Here is a 15,489-nt window from a genome sequence, read left to right as displayed (position 1 = left end):
CATGCTGTGCCCATTCCCCAGTGACTGTCACTCACCTAGACATGTGCCACGAGAAGCTCCATTTTCCACCATCCAGGGGTCTTCCCCTCGCTGTAACTGGAAGATAACCTTTGGTTTGGAAAACAGAATCCCTGTTCGTGAGCAAGAAAAAGAGAATGAGTCCGTGCACAGACATGAGCAGCCATCCGAGCACGCAGATCCCGCCCCAGGGTCTCTGGGCCAGAGGGACAGTCCAAGGAAGGAGAGGTTTGTTCTGAGAGAGGCTTAAATCTGGGCATCCAGAGGCTAGCCAGGAGATGGTCTTGGGCAAAAGTGAGGGCTCTGGCTGTGCACTCCTCTAAGCTGGAACCTCTTGTGAGATGCAGGGGAACAGGAGACAGGAAATACACACACAGGACGTCCATCATCAGCTGTCAGGCTGAGATCTCTGCGGCAGCCGAGGAGAAGAGCAGCTGCCAATCTCCAAGCCCGCCTACCAGGTGGTAGGTGGTAGGCTGAACCTGGCCAAGCCGACCAATGTCCTCCTTGGAGACAGCACCAAGATGCTCGCCCCAGGAGCTTCTGCATCGCAAGGAAAGGTCCTCACCCAGAGACACCAGGGAGCTGTAGTTCTCCAGCATCACCTCCCGGTACAAGGCTCTCTGCGCAGGGTCCAGGCACAGCCACTCGTCCTGGCTGAAGAGCACGGCCACATCCCCGAACGTCACAGACTCCTGTAACGGCAAACCCATGAGGGGGTGACTGAGCAGCAACACTATTACCATTCAGGGTTCTGAGCATTTCAGGCCAAGTACTTCTTGACAGCCGTCAGTTACGGAGCACATATTTACCACATACCCACTGTGAGTAAAGCACTGCGCATGCAGAAAGCTGAAGCACAGCAGCCAAACAAGATAAGCACTTGAAATCATTCAACACAACCACAATGATGGAAACACAGAACCTCAGACATGGACATGGACAATCATCTAGACCAAACTCTCACCATACAGGTGAGACACGAGAATCAGGTTTTAGGAGGAGGCTCCCACACACTCACTCAGGAAGCAAGAGGTGTGGCTGGACTGTCACCACCTTGGGCCATCTCTGTGTCCTGGGTGAGGGAAGGCTCTGAGAATGCCTCCAGGACGGCTTTGCCCGGAGATGGCCCAGGGTGGTGGGCTCCATCAACCTTCAACAAGAGCCGGTGAGAAGGCTGTAGTTGGGACCCCCCTTCTGACCCAGAAGCCTTATTTTTCTACCCCTCTCCCATTTCAGTGGACCAGTAACCTCTTTCAAACTAGTGGCTCTTTCTTTTCTTGTTAAGAATCATTTTCTTTTTATTCAAAAAAAGCAAATTAAAAAAGATCAATAAGCAAATGAAAAAGAAACGTTAATCTAACTTTTTACCACCAGAAACAAGTTTTGTTAAGTTCATCAAGTATGTCCTTTCAGACTTTTTACATGCCAATATGGCTTTAAACAAAAATGAAATATTATACAGATTAACTGTATCCCAAGTGAGATGTTTTTATTTGCTGTCCAGCACTCCATGGTACAGATCAATCAGTTCACTTAACCAATCCACTGGTGGGCATTTAGGTTACTTCCACTTTAGTAACTAAAAATGCTGGATTGAGGATCCCTGCTCATCACTGGAATAGTGTGCTAAGATTATTTCCTTCAGACATATTTCCATAGGTATGTAACATGTCACAGCTTGCTTTCTCCTCACCATCCCCCAAAAGGCAGTCACAAGACCAGGAAAACCTGACCTGTAAGGGCAAACACAAACTAAAAAGTAAGAGGCTGAGAGGGGCGCTTCCGGCTCTCCCTCCCTGTTTCCTTCCTGAATTTCTTTTTCAGTCCTTTCCAAATATATGTAAATCTTTTTAATAACTGAACAAGCCTCACAATTAAGGAAAGGTTCCCCAGGGACCTGGTAGCCATATCTTTGAATGTGCCCATCTCCCAGTTTCCTGGGAGGAAACAGGCATAACTTGACCCCTAACAAATTTCCAAATTGCAAAACTGGGTTGAATCCACTTAGCTACAGAAGCATGAACTTCCTATCTTTGCAGTCTCGCTAGGGGATGGCCTGTGATGTACATCACATTCTGGCTTCATGCTTACTCAATAGTAAGAGTGTTTTCTTTCTCTTCTACCTTCCTGGAGAGGTTTTCTGGGCTAGGAAGAAATGGTGTTTTTAATTATATTTCCCCAAGTGCCATGTTAGGGCAAAGAAGGGAAGGAATCCCTGCAGACTTGATGCTTATCTCCCCAGGGAAGGCTCACTTCCCGGGAAGTGCCAGGCCAGGGCTGTGACTTCTTTTCCTTTGACCGTCTCTATGAGCCTGGGACTGCTTCTAAGTCCAAGATCGCCCAGTACTGCAGACTCAGAGGTCTTCTTCCCGCATCACCTAGCCCCCTACCAGGTACTACTGCAGGTGACTGGAAAGGTGAAAACTGTGCCTTTGCTCTGTGAATCCCAGGTGTTGTGAAGGAAGGATATGACTCTTCCATGACTCCGTGATACACTAGGCAGGAAGTAGAGATGAACAGCAGGAAGAGGAACTAGCTGGCCCAAACCTACCGTTAGACACGCCCCATCTCCAGACCCCAGAGCATGCACACAGAGGGGCCATGCCCACAAATACATCTGTATTGTGGTTTGGCCCCCTTTAGTGGAGTTTCAAATGGATGGTGGGAAATTGGTGGGCTCGCGCAAGCACCCTAAAAACAGGGGACATATCAGTTAGAAATTGGCAGGTTCGTGCTTGTGCCCTAGACACAGGAGACGTGTTGGTTAGAAAAAGAGGAGATGCCGGAGAGAGAAGAGAAATATCCTACCCACAAGAATAAAAGCTGTCACCTAATGTAAGGAAAGGCTGGTACCTACCCTCGGGTCAGCCTGCTCCACATCTCAGAGCGTACTTGCCTCACAAATAAACCTTTTTGCCACTTTTACCCACCTAACTCCATCTCTTGACTGAATTCTTTCCTTCAAGAAGACAAAAACCAAGAAAAACTGCCTTTTCCGGTTAACATCTGTCCTCCTTAGGGCAAAACCAAATCTGGATCTCTCACAAAACTCTGGATATGGCAGTGATATGGGTTGGGGGCCCATTCAATTCCTAGTCAACAACTACTTACAACTGTTAAGTGCAGAATTCACAATGAGACTGGCCCAGGGTGAGGGAGACACCTTCTTTCCAGAGTCTCTCACCCACCAGGTCACCTGGCCCCTCTGTGGGCTTCCATGCCAGAAAAGCTCAACAACGGATGAAGCATGTTCATAAACCTCTGTTCAAGAAAGAAGCTTTCACTCACCTGAACCTGGGCTGGTAGCAACTTTGTGGCCATTTCTCTCTGCCCACTGCCCTTCTTGGAGAAGGCACCTGAAATGAAGAAAGAAACTGTGAGGTCTCCATCCTGGCAACATTCCCACCCTCATTACGCCAGACCAGGTTACAAATCTCCATGCACTGAGCTCCCAGCAGAGGGAAGCCAGAGCCCAGCTCAGGCAATCCCAAATTAAAGGGGCCTGGGCATGGTCACCAAACCAGGAGTGGGCAGCAAACACATTTCCAGTCACTGGGCCTGCTACCTCTCAGTCAGTGGTTCATGAATAAAGATGAACCAAACTAAGGGTTAGAATGATCTGATGTGCATTAACAGAGTAAAGGGCAGTCACACCCAGCTTAGAGATGTTAATGAGATGACAAATATTCCACACATCTGCACTTAAATATTTCGAGCTATAATAATTAAGAGAATGGGGCCTTTTGAGTAACTTCTGTTGTTCGGGCCCATTCCAAACTCTTTGGAGTGTGCTTTTTCTCCGAATAATGCCGCCTTTGAGCCTTTGAGCCGCAGCTCACTTCTGACCCTTTGGACTGTACTTTTTCTTCTAATAATGGCCCTTGAGCTGCTTTTCTTTTTGCTTGGGCCCGCTCCTAATTCTTTGGAGCGTACTATCTCTTCTAATAAACTTCTCTTTCACCGCTTAAAAAAAAAAATAATAATAATAATAATTAAGAGAATGGAAAGGGGGCTACACAGGCCTGACAAGCCCAGTGACCAAAAGTAACCACACGGGATGGTCTGAACATTTAACTCCTAATTGGGCGGGGCATGGTGGGTAGTCAGGTCCCAGGCCTATAGAGCTTCCTTCATTAAAGGTTAATCTTTAAGCAAGCCCTGTCTGTTGTTCTTGTGCAGCTAGGATAATGTGTCTTTGGAATGTCAAGAGTTATTCTCACTTCCAGACCACTCAAAAACACCCCCACTAGCAGCAGAGTACAACACTGAAACTCCGTCATTATCTTGCTGCCCACATACCATCTCTATTTGCTGTAATTGTTAAATGTTAACTGTCCTGCAACCACGGATGTAAAAGAAGGCTGTCTCCATTTTTTTTAACAAATCCTAAAGACATCCCCGCTTTGCTTTCTCCCACCTCCTTAATCTACCATCAACAGCTTTCATGTAACCTTCCTTCTTCTTTGATTCTAAAATATAAAAAGAACTGTAAAACTGCCATTCTCCAGAGCCTTTTCTCAATCCATTGAGATCTTGCTTTGGGCGTGTCCTCAAAATCTGGACTCAAATAAATTCTTATTAAGGCTTTGAACGTCTCCTTCGTTGACAATTATAATTTTTCAAATATCATTTGAAGAACTTGGTGTCCTTTTAAGGAACAGCTAACCAAAAATCCCTCTCTTCCCTTCTTCTTGGAAGCTGTGCTTCCTTTATGAAGAGTTATCATCGCTCCTTAAATGTAAAAGGAACCATCACCTACCCACCTTCCCTTCCCCACCTCCTAAAAAATACAAGAGTCAGAAGGAACAGCGTCACTGGCTAGAAATGAATTTAAAAATTTGAGAAAAGAGAACTAACTTAGCAAAAGGACAAAACTACTCTCAACAACAACAAAAATTATTTACATCACTCTAGGAAAAAGATGGCAAATAAGCAAGGTTAGCAAAAACGGATCAATCTAAAAGTTTAAACTCTGGGGGTAAGGAAAGTCGACTTCCGGCCTCCTCAGGGCAACGCCCCCTCCCCGGGCCGCGTTCACCTGCCGAGGCCCCCGCGGCTCGGACGCGCCGAGCTGGGACTCGCCGTCCTGGCCCCGCCGCAGCAGCAACACCCCGGGCCCGCTCTCACCCGCAATCTGTACCTGGCCCCGCCGCGAAGGGGAGGCCAAGCGACGGACCTCACTGTAAGCAAGCGGAACACCTATCGCAGGAGCACTTTTCTCCGCCGCCGCCAGGCCGCCGGGTGCAAGTGCGTCTGCGCACCGGAGAGCCTATGCTCCGCCGGCTGAACCACAGCACTTTTCCTTTCGAACTATATTTCCCAGAGTTGCCGTGGCACTTATCTCTACGGTGACCGAGGTGGGCCAATAGCAGGGAGGGTGGAGAACGCGGTCTTGCTCGGAGCCGGATCAGGCTGAACCTCATCTTTCAGCAGCAGCTCCAACCACTTATCCTCTTGTTCACGCTTTTTATTCGTAATTATAATGACAATGATAGTAAGAGGGAAAAGTGATAATGTATTTAAATATGTGGAAGACTAGGCTTTCGCTGGTGTTTATTTTTCGTTTGTCAGAGAAATCTTAAAAAATCTATGTTACAAATTTTTGAATTTAAAATATGTCTAAATTTTGTAACCTACAAAACATATATTGTTAACTGACATTCACTCATTCGGTAAAAGCAAAAACATAAACCCAGTATTTCCCTTTTTATGACACTTATTCTTCTAAAATGGTTCATTTAAATCATCAAGCTTGTCTTCCAGCATTGACTATAATGCCCTTCTTAAAACTGCAGCCTCCATGACTGGCACAGTCCATACCAAATAATATGTGCTCCATAAGTTTTGAATAAATATATTTTTAAATGTTCAACATTACAATTTACAAAGACAAACCTAAAATTAAAGGGCACTTGATGGTAGAAAATAAAGGAATTAAATGTGCTAGGAAAATAATATGAAAAAGAAATCAGGAATCATAATGTTACCATAACAGATTATTATTTTTTTAATTTCAATCTCTTTCGTAAAATGCTCATGCTGTTCTTTGATTGTGTTTATGAGTTCATTTAACTGCCTTTCTGTGTTATCTTGTGTGGGGACAGAGCCCCAGAGAGTAGTTTACAGGCTCTCGGCCTCACGTGGAAGGGTGCTGGCTCGGGTAGTGGATGGCCATCGGCTGTGAGTGATTGGCTGTCGGCTGTGGCCAGTTAGCCGATTGGCCGCCGGTATAACAGCTGCGGCTACGGAGGAGGGCCGAGGAGAGCGGAAGAGGAGGGCCGAGGAGAGCGGAAGAGGAGAGCCGAGAGAGAGGAACAGAGTCGAGAGAGTGGAGGAGAGTCGTCGGTCTGTCGGTTGGCTGAAAGGTGGACGGCAGGTCACGCGTCCGGTGGGCCCAGCCTCCAGTGAGACCATAGTGGTATGACTCCCCTACCTATGGCTCCGTGGGTGTTCCTTTTCGGCCTCACCATATCCTGCGTTCTTGTGTGGGGAGCGGGAGCAGAGACCCCGCAGGCCGCCCCACCTGAAAGATGGTGTGGCGAGAAGGCCTCCACGCACGACAAATGGCGCAGCGAGCAGGGTACGGTACTGGCCGAAACTTACCGAAGGATGGTTGAGCAGTTTATGCATACAAAAGTCGAGCTTCGGGAGGCCTGCAAGGAGCTACGCTGGGAGCGGGAGGCACGGTCTGCCTGGGAGACTCGAGCCTCCAGATGGCACAGCTTCTTCTTGGCCATGGAGGGCGTTGTCCTCCTTTTCTTGATCTGCTTCGGCTGTTGGCTCCAAGGATTGTGGATATTATACACGGAGGCCACCACCCACTCAGACACCTGGCACGGTGAGCAAGATTCCGACCAGGTAGGAATGGCGTCTGACTCTGGGCAGGAGGACGTGTAGCCCCCACACAGTGTATGGTGTCCAGTGGCCACTGTTCTCAAGAGTTGGACCCCCAAGGAAAGGTGGGAGGACATGGACGGCTCTCCAGCCAGTGTAGAGAGGGCCCTGCAGGCTCTGGCTGAGCAGTTGCCAGAGGAGGAGAAGGCTACAGCCGGCTGCATGGGCTGGATGTTCCTCACGGCCTTGAGTCTCAACACGGAAAATGGGCTTAATGAAGTGGCCCGGGTGCCGAACCAGGTGTCCCGGTTGGAAGCGCTAGAAGCCCGGGTCCGCCTGTTAGAACAGGGGCCCCAAGGTGGAGACTCTGAGGCAGAGGCGGAGGAAGCAAGTGGAGACAATGTAGCTCCCAACCCCCAAGCCCGGCCAATCTTTAAGCAAAGGGTAAAGCGTGAGCAACCTTTGGACCCTGGGGGCATTGCTGCTGGCAACCCAGCTGTGACTGAGTTCACAACCTACACCCCATACACTCCCACTGAGTTGCAGGAGCTGGGGAGGCAGTAGAGACAGCGCCCTGGAGAGCCAGTCTAGGCTTGGCTATTACGTTTATGGGATGAGGGAGCAGACAGCATTCTCTGCTCCCCAGGCGAGATGGAAAAGCTAGCCTTCGTGACAGTGCATCCGTCCCTGCGACAAAGGTTACAAAACTGCCATAGGTTGGCCAACAACCAGGGCAACCATTCTCTAATGGCGTGGCTCACTGCTGCGGTACGCACAGTATGGGAACAGGTTGACGAGCTGCCAGACACTGTGAGTCAATGGCAGTCATATACAGAACTTACGCAAATAATCCGTGAAATGGGTATGAGACATGCTATTTTTAACCTCAACATGCAGGGCCCAGATGACGAGCTTTTTACTGCCAGCATGAGAGATCTGGTTTTGGATACTGCACCTGCGAGTGCTTTTGGATCCTTGGTTGCTATTCTTACACCGTATGTAGGGCGACGGATCCATGAAGTTACAACTGCCATGGCCACCCTAGGGGATGTTGAAAGCCGGAGGCAAAGGAAGTTAAGACAGGAGGTCCGCACAGTTGAGACCTGGAAGCCCAAACCAAAGGTAAAGGGGCGAGGTCGCGGGCCTCAGAGAGTAACACGCGCACAGATGTGGCGTGATCTCGTGGCAGCAGGGGTTGATCAGGAAAAAATATACCGACAACCCAATGCACTCCTGCTGGAACTTTGGAAACAGTTGCGTCCGGAACAACAATTCTGGAGAAGCATAAAGGAGGAGTCTGGGAAAGCACGACCGGTGTCCCTCCAGGACTTCATGCAGCCGCTTGAGGCTGACCCCTTGCAGCTTGATTAGGGGTGGGGCCAAGGTACCCAGTCAGAGGGGATGAGCAGGGACCGGAGGCCCCACGTGGAACTGTCCATACATTGGTCCCCTTCGAATGTACAGAGGGTTTTGGCTCTAGTTGACACTGGCGCCGACTGCAGTCTCGTTTATGGGAACCCAGAACTGTTCCCTGGACCAGCAGTCTGCATTGATGGCTACTGGGGAAAAACTGTGACTGTGAAAGCCGTTTCCTTACCACTGGGTATAGGAAGGCTTCCTCCTCGTACCTACAAGGTTTATGTCTCCCCCGTTCCGGAATATATTCTAGGGGTGGACGTGCTACATGGCCTCAGCTTACAGACGTCAGTAGGAGAGTTCCGTCTCCGGATCCGGGTGGTGAAAGCAGTGACACGTGGGCATGCTCACCACCCTCCTCAAGTGTTGCCACAGCCCTGGTGCGTGGTTACAGTGCGACAGTACCGCCTGCCAGGAGGACAGGAGGAGATTGGTCGTATAATATTGGAATTGGAAAAGACACATATAGTGAGGTCAATGCACAGTCCCTTTAACTCCCCAGTATGGCCTGTCAAGAAGCAAGATGGGACCTGGCGAATGACTGTGGACTATAGGGAGTTAAATAAGGTGACACCACCCTTGCACGCTGCAGTGCCTTCAATTCATGATTTAATGGATCGTCTGACTGTCCGCCTGGGGACATATCACTATGTAGTGGACTTGGCCAATGCTTTTTTCTCCATTGACATTGCACCCACATGCTTGAAAGCAGGGGAACGGCAGCAATGGACTTAGCCCTGGCAGGTCAAAAGCCCCCACTGTCGGTGGTTGGGTCTGATAGCCCCATGGGGGGCCGGTTTGACTCATGATTTGCAAGTGACGCCAGGGGTGGTGGCTGAGTGGCCACCGCAAGTGACTGTAGTATACAGAGGTCCCGATACCGGGATGATTTTGCGAGGAAACTATGTGCTCTCACTATGGCCTATTATGGGGTCCCCTGTTCTGTTACATGTTGAAACTATGCAAGGGACCCCAAGTACTGCCATAAAGGTCTGGTACCACAAACCGGGAAAGGTGCCAGTGGCAGCGACCCTCCTTTCCCAGGACAAAAAGCTAGCATGTATCCTCCCAGATGGGAGGGATTTGCCATTGTTGGTTCCTAAGACTACCGTTTCTTTTCGTCCGTAGGTGTCAGTAGGCTAATATGGCAGAGGGACCCTCGTGGAAGACGCTTGTTGCGTAGATTGTGAGGCGAGACCCTGTAGGGGTGGAGTGTGGGGACAGAGCCCCAGAGAGTAGTTTACAGGCTCTCGGCCTCACGTGGAAGGGTGCTGGCTCGGGTAGTGGATGGCCATCGGCTGTGACTGATTGGCTGTCGGCTGTGGCCAGTTAGCCGATTGGCCGCTGGTATAATAGCTGCAGCTACGGAGGAGGGCCAAGGAGAGCGGACGAGGAGGGCCGAGGAGAGCGGAAGAGGAGAGCCGAGAGAGAGGAACAGAGTCGAGAGATTGGAGGAGAGTCGTCGGTCGGTGTGACGGGCCAGCCGCCACGAGTCGATGGGTTCCCGAATGGGGGAGTGGGAATGAATAAAAGACACTCTCACATATGATGGCGATCGCGGAACTTCAGTGATCCTGAAGACACTAAGTTTATTTTACTGCTCCCATATAAGCAGTTTGAGCACGTGCAAGTATGTATTAACATAACAAATGTAAATTCTTTAGCTTTCACATAGAGGATACAAAATTCACCGAAACTCACAAGTAATTATCTTATCAATTGCCCTGATAGGCATCAGCCTTCTGTGTCTGGGAACTGGCCGCTCCCACCAAATTCCTCAGCAGCTTACAAGCTCAAGCTCCCCTCAGGTGCAGGCAGAGACAATTGCCTCAGGGGGAGGAAACAGGTAGCATAAACCGAGCCATTCTGCAAAGCTCCGAGTTTCCTGTAACCATGGCTCCCCACATCTCCCCCTTTTTTATTTTATATGAACAAAATCCATCCAGTCAGGATGGTGAGGTGACGGCGCCTGTCTTAGGCATCCCAGGACGCCTGCCTCAACTTACCCGTCATTGGTACTTATATTTTATCATACAAGCCCTGTCTTAGGTGTTGAAGCGGCTCCCAAGTATTTGCCCGTCCTTGACTAACCCGTCCCTCATAAATGCACAGGGGTGAGAGTCTTAAGACTTGCCTTAAGCTCAAGCTGATGGATGTCTAATGAGGATGGGGAATAGGCACAGAACCAAACAGACACAGAAGCCCAATAAACCGCTTTGGCCTACTCAAAGCATACTCAATTTCTTTAAAAACCTGCAAACTTCTTTCAGCATACCAAGGTCCAGAAATATTAACAGGAAGCATAACAAAAGATGGTTGTTTAAGTATCATAACATGAGTTCCTAATGGTACCCAAGAAATACAATTTGCTAAAGAACAATTACTACAGGATACACTACATTGATTTCCTATAAAGTGTACATTAACATTTTCAAACAACAGTGCAAAAGGAGAAGGAACACAAGCAGATATATTAACAGTCTTAGCAACAGTAGTCCAATCTCTCGTCCCATCTTTCAAGACACTCACATGACTGCAGGGAGTGCCTGATTTACAGAACTCAACTATTTGAACAACTTCACCTATTACTCCCATAAGTCTCCATAATGAATTTTGCTGATATTGTGTATCAGAAGTCCAAAGTCCAGAAATCAGTTCTCGGGCCCATCCTGACTGGTTACTTCTTGACCAGTTAATGATGTATCTGCCTGTTCCAGGAATGTCATAACGAACAGGATCATTGCCAGGACAGTCTCTCCATGGGACAGTCTCAATATTTAATTTCAATCTTTTATTGCAAGATGGATGTGATGGAGGGATGGGCAGATTTATTCTGCGTCCTCCTGACCAATCACCTAGTATGTTAAGACGAACAGTCCTTCCAACTAAAGAGTCATTAATGTGCATAGTGACAGGAGAACTACGCAAGCACCAAGATGTTGACCTATTATTTGCAATACAAATAGGCAAACCTGTTCCTATACCATTATAAGTAAAATTCTTCTCTAGTTGTTGTTTTATGTGTCCATCAGAGGGCAATCTCATTAACATAGACTGGAATCTCAGGACCGTCCCACACAGCGAGGTGGAGGATTGGTGGATCAGGTACATAGGCCCAATACGTCTGGTCAGGTTCCGCTTGGCAAAGCATCAGTAGCATCATCAATGGGCTGAGGGTCCACATGTCGCACCAATCTTTCTGGCAGCCACCGAGGGCCTTCTGCATCCTGTGGAAAAACACATACATGTCCTCGTCCCCATATGAGGACTGGATCTGGGCCTTGCCAAGAGCCCGTAAGTGGGTCTTTTCATTTGACCAAAGCCTGAGGAGCAGTAGAAGGATGCCAAAAGCGCTCTGCAGCACTCTTGCCATGGGCATCCAAGGTCAAAAAATTTTGAATAAAGAGAGAATGAGACAAATAATTATGAGGTGTCAGGGGATATAACTCCCCCTTTTTTATTTTTTGCAAATTAACTTTTAATGTACCATGAGTACATTCAACAATCCCTTGTCCTTGGGGATTGTAAGGAATGCCAGTAACATGATTGATCGAAAATTGCTGGCAAAATAGAGCAAATTTTTTGCTGGTATAACCTGAGCCATTATCTGTTTTAAGTTTTTTAGGAGTTCCAATCATGGCAAATGCAGCAAGACAATGTCTAATAAACTGCATCAGGCCTTGAATCTGTGCTTTTGTAAAAGGAATAACAATAGAATCTGGCTCCTTTTCATAATATTTTCGAGCTTCCAAGCGGCTCTCCTGAATTAAACTGGCCACAAATTCATAATAAGGTGTAAGATTTTTTTGTGCAGCCACATGGAGGTGTATCCATCTAAGTGGCCCTTCTTGCCACAACACTGCTGTGGGTGTATGCTTGGTGTCTAAAACATACACATATAGAGGTTTAGAATAATCTAAAAAAGAAACATGCTGTTGCTGAATGGCTTCCTCAATCTTAGAAAGAGCCTTCCGTGCAGGCTCAGTAAGAGACCTGGGCGAGGTCGGATCAGAATCTCCTTTTAAAATTTCAAACAGTGGTTTAAGATCTCCAGTAGTTAGTCCCAAAGAAGGGCGCAGCCAATTAATATCTCCCAACAGTTTTTGAAAATCATTAAGAGATTTAAGATGATCTTTTCTAAGCTCTATTTTTTGTGGAGTGAAATACTGAGCAAACAACTGAAATCCCAAGTAAGAATAAGGCTCACTTTTCTGTACTTTCTCAGGTGCAATAATAAGACCTGAGGCTAGAAGGTTTTTTTTTCATATCTGCAAAGCAAGCTAACAACATTTTTTCTTTCTTACAAGCCAATAAGATGTCATCCATATAATGAATGATATACACAGAAGGAAACTGTTTTCTGGTGTTATCAATTGCTTCACTAACAAACTTTTGACATAAAGTGGGGCTGTTTGCCATGCCTTGGGGAAAGGCAAGCATGAGCAATAAGCTTCCAATCCTTTGGAGGGGTGGCTTCAGTAGCCAGAATATCCAAAATTGCCATGGTAAAAGGGGCAATAGGTCCATACTGCACACAAGCCTCTTTCAATTCTTTTATCTGCTTCCACTGGAAAGGCCTCCAATCCCTAACCCTACGTCCTGCCTGATCATATCTTTCAAAAATAGGATATACGCCAAACTGCTCTGTAGATTCCCCTTGCTTGTGAGCCTCTTCACAAGCTATTTGAAGAGGGGATAGTACAACAGAGTCCGATCCTGGCTTAACATAACTTGGCGAAGGCTCTGCAGGCATGTCCCAAACCGGGGACTGCGGCGGAGGTCTCCACCTACAGGACTCCTCAGGAGGTGGTGCAGAGGGATCAACTATGGGGGGATCTTTACCCCGAGGACAATTTCCTCCGTCTACAGCAACTTTAAGTTCTATCAACTGTCCCTGAATCTTTTTTATTTGATCTGCAAGAGAAAGTGCAGTATCTGCAAGTTGCTCGTCCTCCCGAGCCACAGCCACTAAAGGAGGGTTTTTGTCCCTATCATATTTGGCTCCCTCATCTTCTAATTTTTCCTGATCCTGAGGTTTTAAATCTTCCCGGTGCTCGACCGGAGTTTCCTGATAAACAGGCTCTTTATTAACCTTAAGAACTCCCTCTAACAACTTTGCGCTCTCTCCCTCCTCATCACCGGCTTGTTTCACTTTCTCTAATTTGCATTCCTCATGTTTAAGGTTCAAACAGTCTCGGATCAAAGTCCACAATCCAAATGTTTCAATCGGAACCTGCTGAGGCCCGTGGTCAGTGTAAAAATCCTTTAACTGTTTTCCCACTTTCTGCCAGGTTCCCAGACTGACCGTTCCTTCTTCAGGAAACCACGGACAAACTTCTTTTATAAATTCTAAAAACTTATCTAACTGTTTTCTGCTCACCCGACTGCCATGGGCGGCAAGCAATTTCTTAAGTCCTCTAACATACAGGTCCTTGCTGCTAGCGTGACCCATTCTTTTCCCTAACTCGGTCCTTCTTTCAAACAAAGAAACAATCAGGTGCCCTTCTGGATTGGGGCCCAATCAAGCTCCGTGACAAAAAGTCGTGGAACTATCAATCATTCACACATTCATTCAACCGAGGGGATCGTGTCTCACTCACCGTGCATCCACTGATTCAGCTCTAATGAGCCGGGGCCCTTTCCACGCGGTGTTCCTCACTGTTACCCCCGTATTCGAGTCCCTGTTCGGGCGCCAAGTGTGACGGGCCAGCCGCCACGAGTCGATGGGTTCCCGAATGGGGGAGTGGGAATGAATAAAAGACACTCTCACATATGATGGCGATCGCGGAACTTCAGTGATCCTGAAGACACTAAGTTTATTTTACTGCTCCCATATAAGCAGTTTGAGCACGTGCAAGTATGTATTAACATAACAAATGTAAATTCTTTAGCTTTCACATAGAGGATACAAAATTCACCGAAACTCACAAGTAATTATCTTATCAATTGCCCTGATAGGCATCAGCCTTCTGTGTCTGGGAACTGGCCGCTCCCACCAAATTCCTCAGCAGCTTACAAGCTCAAGCTCCCCTCAGGTGCAGGCAGAGACAATTGCCTCAGGGGGAGGAAACAGGTAGCATAAACCGAGCCATTCTGCAAAGCTCCGAGTTTCCTGTAACCATGGCTCCCCACAGGTCGGTTGGTTGGCAGAAAGGCGGACGGCAGGTCATGCGTCCGGTGGGCCCAGCCTCCAGTGAGACCATAGTGGTATGACTCCCCTACCTATGGCTCCGTGGGTGTTCCTTTTCGGCCTCACCATATCCTGCGTTTTTGTGTGGGGAGCGGGAGCAGAGACCCCGCAGGCCGCTCCGCCTGAAAGATGGCGCAGCGAGAAGGCCTCCGCACACGACATCTTGCATCTCGTTGAGTTTTTTCAGTACTGCAATCTTGAATTCTCTGTCATGTAAGTGACATATTTCTGTATCTTTAAGTGCCTTTTCTGGAGATTTTTCACTTTCTTTCTGAGCTATCTTGTTGCCTTGGTTATTCATGGCGATTACTGGTTTACTATTTCTCTTCCTAGACATCTACAGGGGTGTCTTCTGCAACAGGTTGATATGAAGAGGTCTTTCTTTTGTTTTCCAGTACTTGTTGGTAGAATGCTTTATTTTCTCTCTGACTGCAGCCTTTTTTTTCTCTCGCACACGGTAGTGCTATGTTTTCTCTGCACTATTGCAGCTTCTCACACAATGGGGGGATTCCCTGGGGAGACGGGCTTCTCCTCTGTTAATAGTTCGTCTAGGTCACAGGGTGCAGTGTCCTGGTGGGTATGTGGAGAGCTTTTGAAGTTCCAAAGCTCTTCCAGCTCTAGATTCATAGCCTGTATGTTTCAGCAGCTCTGTTTACTCCTGCAGGGATCTGCCCAGATAGGTGGGGTCAGGGGCGGGGTGAGTTGTGACAGGTGGCCCAGAGCAATGGCGGCGACCACCACCACAGCCGGTCCTGCTTCCACAGCTCCCTCCCCTTTGCCAGAACTAGTTGGGCTGCGAATTTGTGTCTGCGGTCCACAGTTCTCAGAACAGCAAATATTCTGTTCTTTTGATCTGACACTGCTACTGTTCTGGTTCTAGTATCGGGCGGGTGGGGGCCTTGTGAACTGGGAGGGCAGGGAGAGGGCGGCTAGTCTCAGTGCCTAAGGCTCCGTTCTCTGCTCGGCAGTGAGGGCTTAAACCACCATTTTCAGCCTTCTTCCCTCAGTCTTTCTCCGAGGTCTCTGCC

At 48.0% G+C, this 15,489-nt stretch overlaps 1 protein-coding gene and 1 long non-coding RNA gene across 12 annotated transcripts in view; both read right to left on the bottom strand.

Annotated features, from left to right (window-relative positions):
• The window catches only part of LOC109439451 (zinc finger protein 879), a 75,848-nt gene extending 70,531 nt beyond the window's left edge, over positions 1 to 5,317 (bottom strand). For 9 of the 11 annotated variants that reach the window (XM_074312155.1, XM_074312157.1, XM_074312149.1 and 6 more), the window contains exons 1-4: positions 5,149 to 5,317; positions 3,310 to 3,377; positions 587 to 713; positions 36 to 131 (exon numbers count right to left, since the gene is read on the bottom strand). In XM_074312155.1, coding sequence (XP_074168256.1) covers positions 36 to 131; positions 587 to 713; positions 3,310 to 3,342 — 256 coding nt within the window. In that variant the 5' untranslated portion in view covers positions 3,343 to 3,377; positions 5,149 to 5,317. The other 2 variants (XM_074312150.1, XM_074312151.1) reach the window with 2 other exon arrangements.
• Positions 5,318 to 9,820: 4,503 nt separating this feature from the next.
• LOC141567089 (uncharacterized) lies at positions 9,821 to 14,521 on the bottom strand. Its single transcript, XR_012489486.1, has 2 exons — positions 13,872 to 14,521; positions 9,821 to 11,498 (listed from the first exon to the last, which is right to left on the bottom strand). It is a non-coding gene; the product is annotated as an uncharacterized LOC141567089 (long non-coding RNA).
• Positions 14,522 to 15,489: the final 968 nt, after the last annotated feature.

Source organism: Rhinolophus sinicus, linkage group LG10, assembly GCF_036562045.2.
Source record: "Rhinolophus sinicus isolate RSC01 linkage group LG10, ASM3656204v1, whole genome shotgun sequence".
NCBI classification, from domain to species: domain Eukaryota; kingdom Metazoa; phylum Chordata; class Mammalia; order Chiroptera; family Rhinolophidae; genus Rhinolophus; species Rhinolophus sinicus.
Note: the sequence above shows the minus strand (reverse complement) of the source record. Positions and strands in the feature narration are given on the sequence as shown.